At 40.9% G+C, this 23,202-nt stretch overlaps 1 protein-coding gene across 12 annotated transcripts in view; it reads right to left on the reverse strand.

Annotated features, from left to right (window-relative positions):
* The window catches only part of EHBP1 (EH domain binding protein 1), a 200,855-nt gene that overhangs the window by 163,311 nt on the left and 14,342 nt on the right, over nt 1–23,202 (reverse strand). For all 12 annotated transcript variants that reach the window (XM_085054353.1, XM_085054362.1, XM_085054361.1 and 9 more), the window contains exons 3-4: nt 10,123–10,180; nt 2,770–2,865 (exon numbers count right to left, since the gene is read on the reverse strand). In XM_085054353.1, coding sequence (XP_084910479.1) covers nt 2,770–2,865; nt 10,123–10,180 — 154 coding nt within the window. The remainder of the gene's footprint in view (nt 1–2,769; nt 2,866–10,122; nt 10,181–23,202) is intronic.

Genomic DNA, 23,202 nt, shown 5'->3' on the forward strand with positions numbered 1-23,202 from the left:
GATAAGGCAGAATATCTCATCTGCTGACTGATCACAGGCACTTTGCTCAGCCAGCTCTCAAGTGTCCACGGCTGACTACTGGAGAGGAGACGCTTAACATTCTCATCAGCACTTGAAACCTTGACTTATCTCCTAATCCTACCAGCAACACATTTCAACAGCCACTTACGAATGCTCTGCCACTGCTGTGTGAATCATTTCCCACAACACATAGCTGTCTGTCTGGAGCCCACTCCTGCCCTTCCATTCCCAACAGCACCACTGCACTCATTTGTTATCTGCGATTGCTACACAGCTCTGTCAGAGCAGCCAGCTCCCAGCTGTGGGCTCTGCCAGGGTGGACAGAGAGGCAGCAGCTCCCTGAGCTTCTCAGGTGGTGGTGAAAGTGAACAACTCCTGTTTGTTAAAACTGCAAAGTGCCAAACCATCATAGTCACCCTCCTTTGCAGGGGATTGGCTCCCAAAGGGATTTTTACAGAACTGCAAGATGAGCAGCCTCTTTCTCTGAGCTTCACTGTTTGCAGTCTTTTTGTCCTCTTTCTTCTAGAGGAAGGAACAATATAAATATCCAACTTTCAAGTCAGCTCCCAGAAAGGCAGCTGTAGCGTGCCATCACATACTTCCCTTCCCACTGCTGCAGTGCTGCCCAGACAATGCATCAGCTGTGTGAGATACAGCCAGTTCTTTTTGACCTAGCAGCACAGAAATGCCTGTTCTGTGGGAGTTAGGACATGTCCTGTGCTGCAGCTGAAGCACCACAGAGCCAACAAAGCCATCAGGGCACTGGGCACAGCCTAAAGTGGGCTAACACCATCAACACTGCAATCCCCTCACAGCTCACTCAGGCAGGATGCTGGTCTCACACAGGTACAGAGCATCACACTGCTGCTCAAAAAGCTGCTCTGTGCCACACTTGCATTCCCTTACAGAGAACAAAGGGTGTTTGGCTACTCACAGCACTCTTGTTAGAAGAGCTGGAGGATCAATTAGAGCAGATTTTACAGTAAGAGCTGCCTGACAGTGTGATGGTTCTCAATAGCTTGATTATAAATCCAGTGCTCATTCCCACTGAGACCAGTGAGTACCATTTACAGAAGGCACAGCTGCTGGGGTTATTCACACTCCTACCTCTCCTCCCAGACCAATTCCTGTACCAGACAGGCTCATTTTCTGGGGAGAAGAAGCAGCCCAGTGAACAGATCTGCCTGCAAAATTAGTGCTGGGTAAAATTAAGCTTTTGTACTACCTGACAGTGGCTCCAGAGGCCCTTCTGTCCCTCACTAGATGGTTCCAGCCCTCACTCTAGGTTACACAACTAACAAGGCTGCTGTGCTGTTCTACAAAACAGAACCCTGAAGCAGTGAAAGTGTAAATAAAAAGATGGGATGGCAAGAGAAGGCTGGAAGACACTTTCACTCCAAAGCTACAGCATCACAGAGCTGCACCCAAAAGAGACTTTATTTCTCATTCTTCACATATCATAATCACAATCAAGAATTATGTACATTTCTGGTTCACTGTAAATGTTGAAAATGTCAAGCAACATGTACAGTGTTGCATAACCATGTTCAGGTTGTACAGACATGTAGCATTGCCACATAATGCTGACAAGTTTCTCAGTCCAATTAGAGGTCCTTGAAGCAAACAATTTTTGGTAGTGAACTTTTGAATCTCAGTTGAAGACTATGTGTTTGCTAAGAAGAGAGACAAGTTTGTGATAGTTAGCACCACTGCCAACCTGAGAAGTTTGTGCTCATCAGTAATCTCAAAGACAGGAAGGGGAAAAAAGGGGGGGAAGAAAAGATAACTCCTTTTTTTTAGGTTTAATGAATGAAGTAATAAATTCCCATTCTAAGGCTAATCAGAAGCCACATCCAAGCAGTTACTCAGGAAAGTTCCCAAGACAAAGAAATACAAATATTACTGATCAGAAAGAAGTATGTTACGGTTGCCCTAAGCTGCAAAGGGAGCAGTTAGAAATAAGATGAAGGCACCAGAGTAAAGAACGAGAAAAAACTATGGCATGAAAATCCCAGAAATCTTCAGCCTCCTGCCAGCCTCCTACACTGTCACACATGCAAAGCTGCATTGTTTATCTTTACTCAGAAAGGGCCTTGCCCAATGATATTGGGGAAATAAGTTCTAGCATAACCATCATTTCCTCCTCCTGCTTCACAGCCACACAGATAAGCTTGTTTTTTAATAGAACAAATGCAGTTAAAAAAAAAAAATCCCTGTAAAATCTTGTAATTCATTGTACTACTCAAATACTCCAGATCCACTGTTACAGCTGCAGTCACATCAGTGCTGTGATGTTTGTGCAGCATTCTAAATAATGGGAAATGAGGAGGTGGATTCTGTTGCAGCCAATAGTAAGCACTACAAGCGAACAAGGAAGTCTAGAAATGACTGTGTTATGACAACTTCTGCCTTCCAGTATTTAAAGAAAACCTAGCAGACTGTAAGCCATGCCAAGTCCTTACACATGTACTACGTGCACAGTTACACATGTGCTGAACTCTGTGCCAATGACTCGCCATAATCAGCTCAGGGGGTATTTCAGTGTGTTAACTAAACTACAAAAGTCAGCTTTGGCAGGGAACAGACCATCCCTCTCTCCCAGATTTGCACTGAGGACATAAGGTTGTGCAGTTAACAACTTAAAACCAGCAGGATTAGACCTTGTGACTATAATCTGACATTTCCAGACAGAATTTTTCATATAGTGTTTATGAATTAGTAAGGATCATGCTTAAAAAAAAAACATACCTTAAAGAGAGTCACAGTAATTTCAACATTTTCAGGTACAGGCCACACCACCACCCCACGGTATGGGTTCTTGATTCCAGGCTGCCAGCTGTGTGCCTAAAGGAAGAAAAAAAAAAAAAAACCAGTTGTTTTAAAGCCATCATAAAAGTGCTGACTTGACTTCCACAGGACCCAGGGCATTTAGGTAAAAGTAACATATCACTGACTCCAAAAAGGTCACATTCTTAAATCCATGACTCTACTGAACACTTCAAAGGACATAATTAAGAATGACAGTAAGGAAACTCAGACCACTAGCAGACTTTTCCATTAAACTAAATCTGCTCCTCACAAGGTGCTAAGCTCTCCTTTTTTATTACATAGCAGAGGTCAGGATACTCAGAGCCTTGCAAAAATTAAGGCTGTAAGGTCAGAACATCTGTAGCAAGCTGAGCTTTATTTTGTCTACAACACACTGTAGGTTTAATCACATTTACACCTAAATAGAGCAAGAAGTTTTATTTCAGGAAAGAAAAGTGAAAACAATGATTTATAATGCTACCAAAACATTCTAAAGAAGGCCTGGACGTATTTTCGGAATAACTGAGCAAACAACACCAAACACCACAAACAAAACTTATATATTTTATAAGAAAAAGGTATTTTGTGAGCAGCAAAACACACCACAGTAGATGTCACTACTCCCACACCCACTAGAGCTCCAGTTTGTGTGTCTGTCCCACAGAACCTGCATCCCCCTGCATCACTCCCAGCTTGCCCTCAGAGATCTTCCACAGACACAAGGGAGTGATCCACAGCCAGGCACAAGCTCATCTGCTATGTCCTCTGGTAGCATTTCTTAAGATAAATAACTTCTCCATAGGGGCAATCCATCCTCTTTCCAGATACCACTTTGCACAAAACTAATTGGAGCTCATGGTGTGTCTGAAACCTGTGCTTTCCTGCTGAATTTGGCCAATACTGACAATTGTGTCAAACTTTTGCTGTCCGAGGCCCAGGCACTGCCAGCCTGCTCAGCTGAGGATCACTTGTTCCCTCTATTAAAAAAGCCTAGAAAATGAGCATTCACTGGTGCAGTCAACACTTCAATTCAAGCCCTGTATCAGCATTTCCTGCCACCAGGAAAGTCAGTGAGACACAACAAACACACAGGGATATGTGTTTTTCTGTCACTGAAAGCAACAACCAGGAGACAAGACCTAACTAATGAGCTTTTAAAGCAAAGCTGTTCTGTGATCATGAATGTTATTAAGTCCTCCTCTGGCTTTGAAAAATAAACACTGCATCACACAAACAGCATGACAGAAAAAAAGATAACATCAAAACCATGTCTGGGTTGTTGTGAAGGAGAAAGGGAAAGGGGAAAGCAAAGCGGGAGAAACACAGAGGACCAGCAAATGACAGTAATTTAAAATTAAGATGCAGAGTGTTATTCTAATTTCTCATTTCTCATGCCAGGCACCTCTGTGCTGCAGTTTATTCAAGCTACATCTGGCTTATATAAAAAAAACCTTTTCAACTCTCAAATTATAAGCCTTGACTTGGATCTGGATCAGGCCACCTCTGCAGGTGACAAGGACTTGCTGTCAGGGCTCAGTCAGGGAGGTGCTGCATCTGCACAGCACATTTCCACCCTAATCCCCTCCTCTAACTCCATCTACCATCCAGGATGGTTGTTCCTTTAGACACACTTTCTCCTCATTTCCTACTGTTTTCCACCAGCCATCTCCCATTGTCTTGGAAGTTAAGGCAAGGGCAGCTAAGCAGAAGTGAGGTGCCTCACCCCACAGCCCTGCCCTTCCCTGACTTGTCTCCAAATATCAGGGATGGAAGCCATGCTCTGGAAAGAGAAGCAGAACTGCTTGCTCCATTTCAAGGCAAAAGGCAACTCTTCCCTTTTTCTGCCTGTAGAAAATGAGAGGAGACAATGTAGCATGAAAGCTCTTTTTAAATCAGGAAACAGGAGCTACAGAAGGGGCTGCTGAAATACCCTATAAATAGAGTAGGGCTGTGAATGACATTGTCCAACCTACAGCATTGCCTCGGCACAAAACTGATGACTGGGAGAGGAGGAAATCTCTTAAAGAAAGGCAGTGGAGATGAGCCTACAGACTTGCATGGGCACTTCAGGCTATCCAGTTTTGAGATTCTTTTTTTCTTTTTAAAAACAACAGTTCCAATCCTGGCAGCCAATTTTGCAATCCACCACCTGTGATGTGAACATTGCTGCTGTTTTGCTGTGCTTGAACTGGAAACACAGACTTGACACTACATTATTTCAGGAACCTACCCTTCCAGATACTTCCTCTCCTTTCTGCTTTCTTCACTACCACCCTTGCCTCATCCTGCCTCTGCTAGGCAGGATAATTTCATGTTACTTTTCTGTAAGGTCCAAGAGCTGACCATAATATTTTGAGACTGCTGCAAATTATGGAACAGTTTATATTTATGAATAAAAAATATGTTCTTATTGCCAAGCTGTCAATATTGGGTTTTAAAAGCAAAACTCATCAGAAACAGACCCACCATTATTCCTCACCTGCAGCCACAAGAGTGGCTTTATTGTGAGCCAGCAAACTGCTGATTTTCTTTTCCTTATAAAATTTTTGCCAGCTGCCTGTGATCAGGCCAGCTCTGCTACTTGTCTGTGCAACAGGCTGTTCAGGGCACAAGAAGCAAGCAGGAGCTCAACTGGCTCCAGTACTGCTTAGGGCAGCTCAGCTTGTAAGGATAATCTCTCTTTTTCAGTGTTATCCAGGCAGAACACTTAGACAGGAAAAGAAAAAAAAAAAATAAACTCAGGAGGAAGAGCTGGCATTAAGCAGCCAGATCCTTCATGTGGTGCCTCCATGCCAGCAGTGTGGCTTTGGAACACCAAGGGTTTGCTCTGTGTGATGCATCCCACCAAAGCCATTCCCCATCAGGCCAGCCAGAGCTGTATATGGCTGTTAATGGACCTGCTGGAAAAAGAATGGACTGGAAAAAGCTGCCAATTCCCTCACACCAGAGGAAACCAGCGGTTTGTGAGTGGCTTCTTTTTCTTCTGCACCACAGTTCAGTGTCACAAAGGGAGACAAATTAAAGACCATACTCCAGACTACAGCTTGCATCCCCCCCATGATCATCTTGAAATCACTGTGCTTGGCCCACCAGCTAAAGAGGCTGGGCACCAGAACAACACTCCAGTCACACTCCTGCCCTGGGATGCAGTCCAAAAAACCCAGCACGTGCCAAAGGAGAAAGTTGAAAGCCCTGGAAACTCCAGGCAGCCTTTGATCAACACATTGCTGTCAGTGCCCCTTTAGAGCAGACAAGGAAAGCAGCAGATTCCCACAGGTCTTCCCATGAATGTCTTCAATTCATCAGCATGCACATGTGTTACAACTGTCATTATGCATATGTATATTACTCTTAAAAGCTACAGAAAAACTGCTAAGCTTGGGAAATGAGCAAAAAATCTCCACCACAGATTCCCTAGCACTGGGCTACCTCTTCAAACTTAATTTCATACACACACATATTCATGACATGTTTCTTAAATACATGATTCATGCTATTTTGTTCACCAAAACTTGCCTTATTCACTGCCCACTATAGATGATGCTCAGATAAAGAGCCTCTTCCCCTTATCTTCAATCAGTTTCTCACACCATCTACAGGGTTTCTTATTAGGAAAAAAAAATCCCCAACCAAACAAAATCAAAAACCAACCAACCAAAAGAACCTGAAAGCATTATTTTTCTCATCATTTTCTGGGACAGCCATTACTGCACTTCAGAATGTCACCACAAGTCAACTTTATGGAACTCCAGGAAAAAAGAAGGTCATTATGACCCCAAATTCACTATCAGGGATTACAATCACAGTACAATCTTGTAACTTGATGAAAAACTGAGAAGCCCCAGGAGTGGCATTATTAAACTGTGCTGGTCCCAGACAGTCATCAGCATGTCAGGGTGACAACAGACCTTTGAAACTCCAGCCCAGCAGTGACAGGCAGGGCTGGCACTGGGCAGTGAAGTAGCCAGAAAAGGCAACAGATTGCCAAGAACAGCAAAACAGGTGACCCAACTGCTGCTTTATTGATGGCAGAACCTAGAAAAAAATGCTGGCCAGGCTGCTGTTGTGTGCAAGGGATTGTTTTTACTCCCTGTTCCTTTGCCTCTCCTGGCTCCTGCTTCTCCCTGCTCAAGTTCTTTCCCTGTTCTCAACATTGTTCCTTCTTTGTGCTTAAACAGTTTTTGATAAACCTGCAAGAGGAGTGCTGAAATCACAGGCAAGGCACCTTCTTTCAGCTTTGATACAAAAAGAATCTTTGAAGAATAATTCTGTCAGGCTCTCAGAAGCAAGTGCAAATTTGATTCTTCAGAGGTGTGTAATTCAACCATAAGCCTGTGTATGTTCACAGGATTAGCAGAAAGTACCTCCTTGACATCACAACAACATCCATTTTCAAATTTAAATTTCTTAGTTCAAAGCCTGGAAATCTGAGAGCCTGGAAATCTCAGTGAAATTAAGGTAAACATACTTTCAACATGTTTTCCCCTTGCTCTACAGTAGAACAAAGACATTCTTCCACCACTCAAAAAAAAGACAGGTCCAAAAGCCCAGGGCCTGAAAACATGGGGTGCCAACTTGCCAATGTGCCAGGGTACTGAAGGAGAAGAGTAAAACAAGTCCAGTGCTAAAAGCTAAAAGTTCTGTAAACTATGGATGCTGAACAGCATCTAAATAAAGCTTGAAGAGTCTACCTAATTTTGCAAACAGACAACATTTGCACCAGCAGACAGGTGACTCCCACCCTCCCCAAGATGAAAGTTCATTTTGGCTCTAGTTCTGCACAGTAATTCTGCCAAGTAGAGCAAAACTGCAAATTACCATTTTATGCAAATTCCTAGCACACACAGTGGAGATGCCCAACCATACAGAGCCACCTCATCTTGACACACCTCATGAAATACATTGAAATTAGACTTACCCGTGGAGAGCAGGTCCCAAAATAGAACTGTAAGTAACTTAAATCTGCATTAAGGTAACTAACTGCTGGATATATTTATGGTCCTGTATCCATCCACCCATCAGACTGCTATTTATATGCTCTTTCTAAATTATTATTTGCTTTTCATTTGCAACACTTTGAAACTTACTGTAATTTAATATATCTAGAGCTCCTATTCTGTGTTTCCCACAGTAACAAGTAAAATATTCAGACTCCTGCATGATGATGTCTCATTATTTCTTCCAATAAAAAGAGAAGATTGATCTGAAAAGTACAGAAAGCATAACCGCCAAAAGTCTTCACAAGATCTTTACAGTAAGTTAAAACCTCATCCCTCCCTTCCTCCTTCTCAAGAAGCTCAAAAACATTGGCAATTATTAGTGCTTTGTACTTACTGAACCTACTGTCTGTCAAAAATAAAATAAGAGGAAATATTAATTTGACTTGCTTCCAGTAAAGCAATTAGATGAAACAAGTATGTTGAATAAAGTATTTTACTGGCAAGATGACTAATAGATCAAGAACATTTATTGATCTACAGTCTTTGACCCAAATAGCTCAAGTCACATCAACTACCTAAGCTTTAAAATTGTCTCTATCCTCTGCCCAGGTTTCAGGGCAACTCAGTCCCTTTCAAAGTACCTTTGGGGGATCTTTCTAAACATCACTTTTCTGAGTCTCAGATTTAAACCTGCCCATTTATCTAAGAGCTCACTCTACTGCCTGGTGACCAAAAGAGAGAACATATCCCAGAATTTTATGGCCCAGCTGAAAAAAACTTCAAACCCAAAAAGGCTCAGCTAATGCCAGAAAATCCTCTTGCCTCAGGGAAATGCTGCCATTGGATCCCATAAAATGACAGGCAGAAACCCATCATTTCACAAAGGCCTGCTGGACTTTTGTTAGGGCTTCTGTTTCTGAACATACTCTGAATCTCAACAAAGCAGTCATTTATGGACAAATACTTTGTTTTTCACCAAGCTTTTCAGGGTTACATCACTTGTTTAAGCACTGCACTTACTGTTTGTATAGCTTTTATCTCTCTGTTCACAGAAATTAAATGAAACTAATATAGAGAAGTCATCATAGGGTGAGCCACATGAGACACCAGTTACTGACATCAGCAGTTACTGCCTAGATACACACCATGGTATAAATTCAAAGGAACTTTGAATTTTTCATAACCTACAGCAGAATTTTGGATGCCCAACATTTAGTTGTGCAGTCAGGAATCAGTCTTCACCTAAAACAGCTTAGAATCGCTTATTCCTCAAGTTAAAAGACAAAATACAACAAATATGCATGACAATCAGAAAAAGAAGTCAGGAAAAGAGGAGTACCAGTAAGGAATAAACTCAAAGTTTCTGCTGAACAGGGCAGAAAACTGTATATCACATTTTCGCAATAATTAAGTTCTTTAACACAATTATTTCAAGATATCTTCTCTACCATGGTTGCCCTCTCTCTACCATCACAGAGTTATTGGAAACATCACTTTGTGTTACACAAATACAGACAAAAATAAAGAAAAAAAAAGCTTAGACCATCTCTTTTTTAACTGAAGTGTTGAAGAACTATTATAACTTCCAAAATTTCCTCTCTGACAAGATCATTTGCCATAAGCCTAACCAGGCTAAGAGGCGACAGCATGGGGAAAGGGAATGAGCAAGTAAACCCAAGTCATCCCCAAGAGAAGATGTTCCTGGGAAAGGATGAAAAGAGCATGCTCTCCTGCCCCCATGCAAGATAAATTTTATCAATGTCCAGGCTCTGGGCAGACTTCACTCAGAGCTTCCCATTCCTCAGGTTACCAAGTTATTAGTCAGGAAACACAAATTCACAGGTTTCCCCACAGTGTTTATAGAAGTAAAATGTAAAAATTCACTTCAAAGATACATTGCTGGGCTGAAAGACGCTGCTTTTATTCTCTTTTATTTGTAGCATTTCAACTTGTGGAATAACCTCTTATCCAGGCTTTATCAGCCTATTGCAGGGATGCCAGATCATTTTTTTTAAATTAATTACTTTCTTAATACACTTTTAGTAAAGAAACAGATCCCCCTTTCTAATTAGGTCTAGCAATTAATAACTGAATTGAACTGATGGTGATATAGTTCTGCTAAACAAGTGACCAAAGCTGAAATCAGAGTTAAGAGTTCCCATAAATTAGCACTGGCATCAAAAGCAGTTTATTCTGTACTTTATGGATAAACTGAGTTAAAAAGAAACGTCAACTATTAAAATATTTCTCGTTTATTTATTTATTTGGCTGCTTCCCACACTCAAAAAACAGTCCCTCAAACCATTGACCCTGCTTGTCACTGAAGTTGGGACTTATTAAGGAATCAACTAACCTTAGAGGATTTTCTTCTGCTTCTTCTTGTCCAAACCACCACTAGTTTATCTGGCTGCCTGTTGAAGATAAGGAAGAAACAGCTTAATATACGACAAGATCAAAATGTAAACAGTTTATATTAAAAATCTTGCAACACATAATGACATCCTTAGTGCTCTCTTAAAAATAGCTCATCTAAAAACCACTCTCAGCATCAGTCATTTAACTGGAAAAATAACGTGTATTTATAGAGAAAGGTTGTCCTCCAGTCCACATGTAATGTCATCACTGTCCTCCTGCTCTCCTTGCCTGTGAACATTTCCCCAGAGCCAGCAAAACACCTGAAACTCTTCCATGGGGCAGAGAACAGGATCCAGACTCTAAAAGACACCTTGGAAACAATCCAGTACCCAAAATAAACATCAGTGCAAATTCTGGTTTGAATTTCTACACAGACATATTGAGAAGTTACTGCTAAGTAGCAAAGAAACCAGGTAATTTCACTTTGTCTCACACAAAGGATTATTTTTCTACTTGAAGAACTCAAAGAACAGGAGAATCAAGTCCTGTATTACTCCTCAAAATCTGCTTGGATGACCAGACAGGTAAATCAGCACTTCCTCAACTGATACTCCAGAGGAAAAACATACTGAAGATCCCTGATTTCCCAAGCAATTGTTTATTTGGTATTTGCAATGAACGTAGATGGAAACCTCAGTAAAGGACACTTCCAGTACAAATTATTTTCCCTTTAAACTTCTTAGGAGTTATTTCATGGTTAATAGCTACAGCCTTATTATATCTACCTCATTAGTTCTACAGTAGTGTCTGAGTGATTTTTGACACTGACTTAACTTCCAGACTTCCCACTGTATGATGGCCACACTTCTGATCCCACTTCAGACCTAGAACCCCCTTGTGGAGACTGCTGACTCCATTTCAGATCTGTTTGCTAAATGATGCTGTGAATTCCATCATGAAGCCCAGCTGCAAATCCACCCATAAATGATTTTCCATGGAGTTCACATCTCCACTTAAAAGCACTAAACCTGCAATCGTGCCTGGAAAAGAATTGCTAGTCAGATTTTTGAGACACTAGTATAAGAATCCATGCATTTTTAAAGGCAACAGCAAAACAAATCATAGAGGGGAAAATGGGTGGAACCAAGAAAAAGCCAATACAATACATTCAAACCATGATTAAAAGATGCACCCAAAATCCCTCACATAAATATTCTGAGTAAAGGCAGTGTTCCCACTGCTATGCTGGTACTTCATCACAGGGAGACTACCTTCTTAAGAACTAACTTTTCAAATGAAACCCCAACTGGTTTAATAATCATTTTAGGCACTGAAATGCTGGCCATACTTTCTTTCATACATACTTTTCCATTGAGCTGTTGATCATTTCTGCACATTACAATAAAAACAATACCTCACCCATGATTCACATTTAAACCCCACCAGAAATAAAGCTCTCCCAAAAAACTGAGCTAAAGGCAGATCCTGCAAAGGAAATGAGGACACAAGCTTTTTTTTTAATAAATTGGAAGTGAAATAATCTGCTGCATTTTAACCTGTAAATTCACTCTTAAATTGCAGGCTGGCTCTGCTCACAGCTTCTGCAAAATCTTGCTTGGTAATGAGGTCATCCTGTTGTACTTCAAAAGGCTTTGCTCACTTGGTGTTGGGCTCTCCTCTGTTGGCTTACACCACCAGCAGCCCATTCACTCTGATGGGAACTGTATTTATGCCACCAGGAGAAAACAACACACCCCCAAGCAAAGCAATCCACACCCATGCCAGCAACATTTCCCAGTTCTGAAGAACTCCCTCTGCCAGGAATATAAAGAAATGTACCATGCATTTCCAATCAGCATGAAAAAGACAATTGAAGTCTCAAGTCACACTGAGAAGACCAAGCCACACTGATGGGAGAGCAGGAGCAGCATTTGCTCCCCTCACTTCTCTCACCAGTATATATATTTTATTAGGTACTGAGCACAATTTGCTCCTTCAGCTTCAAGTGTGAGAAATCCACATCCAGAGGTATTTTACCAAAACAAAAAACAAGGAAGGTCATCACAACATGGAGACAGAAAATTCAGCAAAATGGAACAGCACAAGCACTAACCCCATTAGTTTTGTTTGACTAACAAAACCAAGAGCAACCTTTCCTTCCACAACCTGTTCATTGCTCTTCTATGCCAATATAGTTCTAGAAGAAAAAGCCTGCTTGTGTTTGAATCAGCAAATTTGCATTCAAGGTTATTAATGATATCTCAGCACTAGGAAATGGCCAAAATCACATAATGCACATTGCTCATTGAAAGCATTAGGTGATTTCTCCCTTCCTTTACCATCATAAACCTCAGCTGGCCATTAGTCAATAATCAAAGCAAATAAAATCACCTCTGAAGAATTAGGCAGGAGACCAGTTTTAGTATCCTTTATAAGTTTACTTATTGAACTTGGATATCATTCCAAGTACAAAATCCACAATGGTGCATGCTGAACAAATGCTAATGATCAGCAATAAAAAAAAAATAATTTCCTGTGCTGCACAAACAACATTTCTCATTTCTTTAAACCCACCAGCTTCTAGTCAGTCACTTATTCAACAAAGCCACTATGCCTGAAGCAAGGAATAACACACTGCTAACCTTAAGACAATGGATTTGGAGCAGAGGGAAGAACTGGGTTCTAGCTCAACACTGCATTTCCCCACTAAGTAATTGCTTCAGTTTATACAACTCAACACCACTGACCTTTCAGCAGGAGTATTTAATACTCCACTAGAACCAACCACGATTGCCTTGCTGTGCATTTCCTACCAGGGCAGCAGTGCCAAAGCAGCAGCATTTCCTTGGGAGAGGGAGCCAAAGGAAGCCATCAGCACTGGGACATCAGGCACTGCCACCAGGGAAAGCATGGATGCAGTGGCAGGGGTTGAAGGGTTCAGCTTGTATCCAAAAGATCCTATTTTATAAACTCACCATAAATCTGTATTTAGTGTTTACTCATTATTGCGTGGTTCACAAGAAACTATTCCTGAAGAAAGGCAATTCATAGTAGCACATTTATTTTATTATTTACAAGTGAAACCTAGCAAAGAAGCGGGGAAGATCCTGATTTCAAAGTTTGTGGCTCAGAAAAATAGATTTACCTCTGCCCTGCATACTAAGCAACAAAAACAGGATTTAAAATAAAGATTTATAAAACACCTATAATTCAAACCATGCCTGCTTTTCCTATTCAGGTGAAGACATTATTTTGGTACCTTCTATTTTCCCACTGAAATAACTGATTTAAAAGAGGAAAAAAAAGATAAATACTGGAATCAAACTTTGCCATATCCACTAGTATTAAATAAAGTAATAAAAACATTCCATATACTGGAAAAAATTCCATATACTGCCATCTGATCATCACCTCATAGGTTGCAAATTTTACTGATTAAAAGGAGGTTGTGCAAGATGCAAGGTCTTCTGTGGTTTGGTTTGATCATTCTAGGAAGTGTTTGGCACAATATTTTGATTACAGAACTCTCCAAACATCACTTGTACAAGAAGGACATGAAAGGTATCAGTCTTCTGTTAACTTTTGTTTTGTAAACCTTTTAGCAGAAGCTGATAACATTACCCAGGACATATTTCCCCACTAAACTTCCTGCTCAAAAACAAAAAGCTGTAAAAGACTTGGGGTTAGAATCTGTTGCTGGAAAGAACTGCAAATGCACTCAACTTCAACTCAGACCACTGAATTCAATAGCAAGACCAATGATTAACAAACTTTTGGTGAAGGATGGGAAAACAAGTAACAGGATTTGTTTGGAGCAAGGTATCTTTACATTTAATAACATTCAACAATCATTAAATGCCTGAAATGTAGAAGACACCTTTTTTGTATATACCCCACATGGTACAGCCTTGCACACTTGTTTTGGCATCAAACTGCCTAAGTATTGGGTTTTGCCTTCCCATCTCCTTTTCTTTCTTTTTCAGCTGAGCTGTTTTATTTTTACTATGTTTGATTTGAACTGCATTAATTAGTCCAGGCTGCTAGATTACTCTTGTGAAGCAAGCTTAAAAGAGTATAATTAATAAGAGAAGCAGCAGTGTTAGCACAATAGCATGCAGATGCACCTATTGAAGGATAAAAATAATTACTTGAGGACTAATGTCAAAGTACTTCTGATAAGAATTTTTTTTAATAACCTTTTGTCCCTTCTGCATTGTGCATCCCAGCATGCCATGCAAGATTTCCATTAGGAACCAATCCTCCCACCCCTCCAGCACACTTCCTATATGACTGCTGAAATACCAGCAATGCTCTCTAATGGCCTCTTAAAAATAAATGTGGTTGGTTCTATACCACCATTAATTTGGGATGAATGTTACTTTTCCTCATTTTACAGCTAATTACTTTGAAAAGCACTCTCTGCAGTGCAGTCTTCTGCACTGGGTCCTGCACTATGCCATGCATTACCATTAGCCAAGGAACTAATCACACCACGGCCTTTTGCAAGCCTTGTACTAAGGGTTTTTTCTTCAGAATTTCCTGTTGGCCACGATCAATGAAATTGCACAGCTGCCTACAACTGCAGGAAATGCAGTCAAATACTGCCAATGCTTTAAACAGGCCTAGAGACACTGTAGGAATGATGTCATGCATTGATGCATTTGCCAAATGAGCCCTCTTGCTGAGTGCAGGTACAGCACTGACTGCAAAAGCAACAGACATTAAGAAGAGAACGAAACGCAATGCAGATGAAACCCCTCTGAGATAATTACAAGATGAAGTTTTGCATTTCAGGAAGGCATCTGGGGTCTTCTTCCCCACCTCACCTTAACTTCCATGGTGGAAGCTAAAGACTCCTGGGTAAAGCCTGTGAACAGATTTCTGAACTACCTCACAGAGTTGTGTCAGACTATCAGAGCATTCTCTCAATATAACTTATGGTGGAATACACATCAAGCCTCTAAAATAAGGCAAAGTTTGTTCTTCCATCATTAAAACCATCCAGCAGTTCTAGCAAGCCTGGGAAATTTCAAAAGATAAATCATTAAAACAGGGAAAGCAAGAGGACATCACAGCTGAGATCCATCTACTTCTACACCTTCACTCTCTAACAGAAAATTCTTCCTTCATTTCCTCCCACCAGAGGTCTCTAGAGATTTTTTTCAAGACTGCACAAGCCATTGAAAGACCAGAATTTCCCACGTGAAATGAATTTTAGATTTTTTTAATACATCTGCAGCTAAACAGACTGGCCTCGACAAGACTTACATCTCAAGATTTTGCTTTGCTTTTCAAAAGAAGCTCTAGTCTGGCATTGCTTGGTTTATACAAAATAGGGAAAAAGCAAGACACTCTGACCTATTTTACAAGCACAGTCAGACCTACTGAATCTGCACAGCATCTATTTGCAAGGCTGAGAGTGGAATGTGTAGTATGTACTGCTGATTACTTGATTTTCTCAAACAAAACACGAATGAAGTTTGTAGGATGAGCTGAATTAAACAAAACCCAAGTTCATCTATTATTCAGAAAAAAGTGACAAGGGCAGATTTGACTTCATTTTTTCAAAGAATAATTGCAGAAAAAAAAAAAAACTCTACAGAACTATCTAGCAAAATCTTGTCTTAAAGCTTTTTACAACAGAATTCTATATTGCAGAATACACAAACTGACCCTAATCCCAGACACTCCCTTTCAGCAGACATTTATTCCAGCAATGCTTAATCCACAGGTTTACCCTACACAGCCTACCACACCAGAGCTCACAACCACCACCCAACACTCTAACAAACGATGCCTAAAAAAGCCAAGAGCTGCTTCAGGAAAGCTTGCTTGTCATACCAACCTCCCCAGTCAGTTCTGCTCAGGCTGACTGGCAGGGGAGGAGCACAGGCTAGGAGAGCCATTCAGACAAACCTCGAATGGAAAGTGTTGCTTTACACTGCAAAGTTCACAGGAAGCTGCCATCAGCCAGATCTGTCTCAGATTCCTGATTTTTCTTTTCATGCTCTTTTGCCAGAATATTTAGTCTACATTTTAACAATCAAAAAAACCAGTGTTTTTTTAAAGCAGCAAAAGCTCTCTGTTTCAAGTTGGTAAATTGTTCCTCCTGAGCAGTGCAGAGCAGGAGGAGGAACTACACCAACCTGCTTGCACAGCCTGCTGGGGTCTGACCTGCCATGAACCCTCGGAACTCACTGCTCTGATCCCCTTCCCTGCAGAGCTGGGGCATGACAACTACCACGAGAATAAACACCAAATAGTCAGAAAAAACCCTTCTATTGCACCTCAGGCACAGCAGTGCATTTCACTGCTGGTCAGAGAAGGTGAAGTGCTTGACCATCTCTCTGCTCTCTCCCTGTCCCTCCTCAGCATCCACCAGTGACCAGTGTCACCTGCCCCTCACCCAGCGAATATGTCCAAAACAATAAATCAGATCAGTAACAGGAATTGAGAAAAAGTTTTGGCAAACTGAGTAAGGAATTCTGAATTCAAATTCCATCTCCTGTCCTCACTGACTATACAGAGTTCAGAAAATTTCAAGACACCGAGCAACATCAACCCTGCCTTTGATTTCAGTCCTACTCATACCTCTACCTATAGACCAAAAATTATCTCTATACAATACTGTATTTGAATTACTAAAGATGCCCAATTGTGTGTTATCCCTTCTTACTCTGAAGCACTGAAAATATAACTGTTAGGTGCATTCTCATGATAAAAAGTTTAAAAAAATAACTAAAATAAAACTTTTTGGCTGACAAATGCTGCATGAAACATAGTTTCAACCTATCAGAAACAAATGCCCACATAAAAGATACCTTTTTATACTAAAAAATATGCAAGAAACTTTTTGGCACACCACTGTCAATTTTAATCAGACCCTGTTCCTTTAGCATAATTTATTTCTGTGTCAAATGGTATTCAAACAGAAGCCTTTTCTGGTTTTCAGTCTGGAAACGGCAGAAATTAGAAGTTATTTTTCTGCCATTTCTGCAGAACTAAAAAGTGTGTATCTTGCACCAAAGCCAAAGTTTTAGGAAACTGAACTATTCACAACAGAAACTTCCTCCTCCAATTTGTCTAAAACAGATCTAAGAAATTCTGCTTAGCCTACCTACCCTGAGCAATTAAAGAGAAAGATGATCTTTGCTGTTCTTACTGCCTGAGCAAGTGTAACATTCACACACAGATATACAAACAGAAGTTTACACTTCTGTTCCACAGAAATGCCAATGTCCGCATTAGGACTCTGACAAAGCAAGTTTCAGAAGCTACACTGCATTAATACCTTCATCCTCCTCCCCTCCTTGCTATCCATGGACATATCCCAAAGCAGATTACAGTTCTGCAAAGGCAGGAGTGGAAGAATCTGGCACCATGTGTCTTTTATAGCTCCCTTCCAAACCAACAAGTACCAGGGTTTTGTTTGCTTTTATTACTCAAGACCATGTTTTAGATTACACAAAGCAACTTCCACCATTTGAAGATGCACAGAAATTGTGAACACACTAAAAAGCTTCCGAGTGGGCAGCATGGGTGGAATGGTATCAGTTTGTATGGTTTGCCTAGAAGTTCCTATCACCACCACAGATACCCCAGATTATGGAACTGAAATGGTTATACAAGCTAGAAAAAAAAAGGCAATACCCACAAAAAACAAACGAGTGCTAAGACACACAGCAATCTGCCTCTGACACTTGCAAGGTTGAAAGGCTTTAATAAATGCTTGAAGCTACAAGGACAGTGCAAACTCTGGAGTTACACCCCACAGAAGATTGTAGCCTAACACTGGGTAGCACAACCCAAGCATTAAGCAAGCTGAGGGGCAGATCCCTGCTATGCTGTGTCCATGCCATAGCAGCAGTGTGGAAGGGCTGTGATACAAACTCATATTTAGCTTTCCAAATGATGACTCTGCTGAGCCTTAAATTAATCCACATTTATTTTGAGACATAGGCACTCCTGGCTCATGCAGAGGGAGCTCCCCAATTAAAGCTTCCTCATCTGTCAGCAGCCTCCTTTAGCTTTTGCAAATTAATATCACAAAGAGGAAAAAAAAAAGGGAGATGCTAGGGGGTGGGGAGAGGGCCTAGTGAAACCACAGCATGCTGTGTTAGCTCCTTTCCCCTGTCTGCCCAGGAGACCAGACTTTGCAAATATTACCAGGTACCCTCAGCCACAACAGACATGGTTTGAGGCAGTATGAACCCACTTTTGGGGAAGGAAGGTGTTGAAGGGTGAGATCTTGAACTGCTTTCCCTGCTCCCATTCTGGCATCCCCTTGCCTGTACAACCAACCAGGCACTGAATCCCCTGCTTGCACCAAAGCACCCAGTCACTGGGAGGAACACTCCTCAATAGCTGAGGCACCAGTGAAAGCAACACACCTTTCTGCCTGAAAAATTTACCAACTGCAAAAATGCACAAGCTCCTGCAAATCTCTGAAGCAGCCACAGCCTTGAAACACCACAGAGAAACACAAGACCCTTGCATTGAAACTGGAGTCTCAACCAAGGTCACACACTTATACACCAAGCAAAACAAAAATCCCCAAAGCCTCGGCCAACCTCACCTTTTCCAAGTTTAGTGAGACTGCCAAAATGTAAAAATTGAGAATGAGCCAACATGGCAAATTTAGCAGCAGTAAGCTACATGTAGATGGTTGTCAACATCAAAGCTGTGATTTTCTTGCATGCTAATGAAAACACTACTAGATTTACAAAATTTTTGTATGTGGTTTCCAGGGAACTGGAAACTGCCATGATCATTTCCCATGAGATGCCCCATTTCATGCTGGTGATTTTCAAGAGCTGTTTTAAGATGGAGGAATGGACATAAGAAGTGAAATTATTTTATCAGTATTTGCAGCTAACTGTTCCAGAGACTACAAAATTAGAATGATTCCTCCTCTTCTGGCTTAATCTGTTTAATTCAGCTGTTACACTGCTTCCAGGCTGCCTCCTGAAACAAAAGTTGCCACTTCTGATTGCAGCAGTCAATCTCGAAAACAACACCGATTATTTCAATTTACAGCTCAACAGTTCTTTGTACACCCAAAGTCTAAAAATTTGCATCATTTTTAGGAAGTTAAAACTAAGTGTTTTAATCAATGCCCTCAAAATAACAGTCATGGCTCATATCCAGCAGCAAGTATTGGCTGAGAAAAAAAATGTATGTGTACTCATGGACACTCCAGACAAAGCAAAAACCTCCTGCCAATATTACGGGCTTGATATGGTAAAAAAACAAAACAAAATTTTAAAGATCATAACTGGAATACCTCTTTTTCTATTTTGAAATGTAAAACAAAACAAAAAAAAACCCAAAAAACACAACTTACAGCTTTTAAAAACTGGAAAATATTTTGAAAATACCGAACTTCATACTTTGCAGAGACAGTTGATGAAACGTTTCTGTTTCAAGATCCAAAAAACCCCCTAAGAACAGCAACAACTAAGGACCTACACAGATTTTCCCAATAACTGCAGCTTGTAAGATGCCTAGCAGCAATCTAAAGTTTAAGTAATCATTTCAACATCAGCTAAACTGGAAAGTAACAGCATATTTATTATGACTGCTTTAAGCATGGTTTTCAGTTTAAAAAGGAAACATCCAGCAGCTACATTATAGCTGAATTCACACTGATGCTGAGAACGCACAAAAAAAAAAAAAATCGCATCTTTCAGCTAGCCAGCTTTTTCTGTTGGTATTGTTTTTAATAATCATACTATATATTATTTTTCTGTTACAATTTACCCAGCTTTTACTCAAACCAATCACCCTCACCAACAGAGCCCTCAGAGCCTGAGCAGCCCTGTGTCTCAGCATCCCTACAGAAGGAATTTAGAGTAGTGGTCCTCACATTTCTTTCAGTACACCAGGCTGTACCCACTCTGGTTACTAACAACCAGCAGCAGGACACTCCTCAAGGTCCTTTATACACCCAGAATGTTGAGATTTTAGCTGCTAAAAATTAACACCATCCTTTCCTTACTTACATTCCCAATGAAGACACACAGACACAAGTATCAGCTCTTTCAAAGTCTTAAGCTAAGGCATTTGCTGCTCATCACACAACAAATTTGTAACTGGAGACTAACCCCAGCCACTACCTTGGCCACTGTGCTGTCCTCTCTCTTCTTTCTGTGCTGTCATGGTTGGTATTTTATCTCAGCTTGAAAGAGACAGAACCCATACCTTTTCCCATGCTATTGTGAAATACCTGGCTGTGTTTTAGTCTGATGGCTTCTTTACACAGCTGAAGGATTGTACCAGGGGGTAGCTGAAAAGCAACATCTTCAGCCACAGAAGAGACACCTGGGTGCTGGCCAGATTTTTCATTATGTGGATTTGATGTCTTGCAGGCTGGATTCCAGTTTTGTACCATTAAATGAGGCAAAGGGATAAAGAGACAGAGCCCCTCTATCCCATAGTGCACACAGCTTAAAAGATTAAGTATTTTGTCTCACCCTAGATTTCAATTTTACTCGAATTCAAAAATTTTTTATCTGTAAATACAAATGTGCCTGGTGTGCAAAGCAGCTCTCCTTGGAAGCAGAAAGGTGAGTAAAAAGGGAGGCTAGATTGGTTTCTGGAGCAAAATACACTCTTAATCCTGCAAAGGGATGAGACCCATCCACTCAAAGGAAAAAACAAAGTCTCTCAAACTTACTGCAACACCTTCTTGAGCCAAGTGAAGATCAGTGCTCCTCCAGTGGAAGGCACAAGCCTCATACCAGATTAAATGCTACAGAATCTAGTACTAACTGAGGATAAACAGGAGGGAAAATTTTAATTTCAGGCTTTTAGAAGGGTATTAAAGTAAATGAAATTATGATAAGTTGCTGTAAATTATTCCGTTTCAAATAGGAATTTTAATACGTTTGTCTAGTTAAGGTCAAAGAAGCCAAATGAATAAAATCCACTCTGCAAACCAACCATCAAGGGAATGGGAATCAATTTTAGCTGTGCAGAGTTCACACAGAGCACTGGTGGGGGAAAGCCAGCTATGTGCAGAATCATCAACACAGACAATAGAGATGCGTGGGCACACAAACTCCTTGGATTCTGCAAAATAAGATTTTCCACATATTTCAGAGCATTTTATACAAAACGCACTTTTCATCTTTAAAACAAACAAGGCTCAAAAGTTGAAGCCTGCAAAATTTTTACATATTTCCCTCTGGAGCATTCAGATGGCAGGCCAGCACTGCACACACATGCAGCATCACAAGAGCTTCAAAAGGCAGGGCAGAGCCATGGAGCAACACTCAGGAAAACTGGGCTACCACAGTGATGAGCAAACCTCTTGAATTGAGTGCATTCAGCCAGGCTTTATTTATGCACTTCATGCTTTAAGTCAGCTCTCCTTAACTTCTCCACTTTCTGAGCACAGACAAGACCTTACACAGAGCATTTATCTCAGCTCGATCTGTTAACTCAACCTTGTCCCCTCAGCTTTGACAGATGGGCACTGGCACAGCGAGTTCTTGCTGTTTCACCCATTACCCCATGCAGCACCAACACCTTCCAAGCCACTTTCCTTCCCCAAAGCCATCCATCTGAGGAAGTGAAACCTCTGTGCTCAGCACTGCAGCTCCAGCTGGACCCAACCCCCCAAATACTTTGAAGTATTTCATTTCTGTACAATCCTGGTCTTAAGAATCAGCCACGAACCAGACTGGCAGTTCTGAATGGTGACGGTGGTTTGCTTCTCTCAAGGGAGTCAAGAGGCAAAAATATAGTCTGTCTCTGACTAAAATCAGAGCCATTCTGGCAGTTCAGCCTCATAAATATTTCAAATGTCTCATGTGCTACTCTACCTCTGCCTACACTAAGTCACAGGACAGATACACTGGGAGCTACAAACAAGTAAAATAATAGCAACAAACACACTGCATAAATTTCTTGGCATTATTTTAAGGGTAGGAAGTAAAACATCTCTCTCCCCCCAGCGCCCCACATTATTCACATTCTCTCTTCCACAAGCATTACATTTTGGGACTAATTTTATGGTGTGAAAGAAAATGCTATAATGCAAAGTCCAAGCAGAAAATAAATTACAGAATAAATTCTACCGCAATGTAGAGGGGGGAAAAAAAATCAGCAATTCTAATCCAGAGAGTGTGTATATGTATATATGGAAGTCAACAAGCTTAAACAGAATATTCCAACATTTCTGATGATAACTCAGTAATGATAAGGCTACATCCTGCTGTGCAGCCACAGCTTTGTTGGAGTTATAACTAACTCCATCCTATCAGCTTTATTTCCAGAAGTCTTCAAGCTTAACAAGTTCTCTTCCTTCATTTGATGCTACAGTTTCCACACAGACACCTTTTTTTAAGTACTTTTGGTTTGAACTTGGGACAGACAGTAACAACCATTTGCAAGTGAATGTGACACAGGGTGAGTCCCCTGAACTTCTTGCACCGCAGTGATCAGCACGGAGGCTTTCAAGAGCTTCAGGCATTCATCACCTCTGCTGAAGAGCAGCTTGGCTCTTATGGTCATTTTCTAGTATCGCCACCACTGGATCAAAAATCTTAGAAACATCAATCCTGAAAGGATGTACTTAGAGCCTAGAACAAATTGCTTCCTTCTCCACAATCTGACATTTCATCCATTACATACTCTTAATTACACATCACTCACAGGAAAACAAAGAAAACAAACAAAACACCTCCCTACAGCAAAAACCTTCCTCAAGCTCCTACATCAGTAACTGCAGATCAATAATCATGCAGTCACTTCTCCTCCAGAATTACCTGTCCCATTTTCCTCATGTACCCTGCTTTCCTGTTCCTCATCTACCTCAGAACTATGCTCTGCAGCAGTTTCCACTCTGACCGAACACACTTGTAAATAAGCTCGTTATTAACATGATTCATATCGGAAAAAGAGAAAGGGAGGGGACACCTTTTGAAGTTTGCAAAGCCTAACTTGCAGTTTTTGCCTCAGTTAAGTAGTTTTTGCTCTCATAAATCTGCACTCATACAATTCCTATCAACACAGAGAGTGTTTCTTGCACCTTCTGCACCATTTCTCTGCATCTCAGTTTCAGAGACATAAAACA

This window comes from Lichenostomus cassidix, chromosome 3 (assembly GCF_008360975.1).
Source record: "Lichenostomus cassidix isolate B80296 chromosome 3, HeHo_3.0, whole genome shotgun sequence".
Lineage (NCBI taxonomy): Eukaryota > Metazoa > Chordata > Aves > Passeriformes > Meliphagidae > Lichenostomus > Lichenostomus cassidix.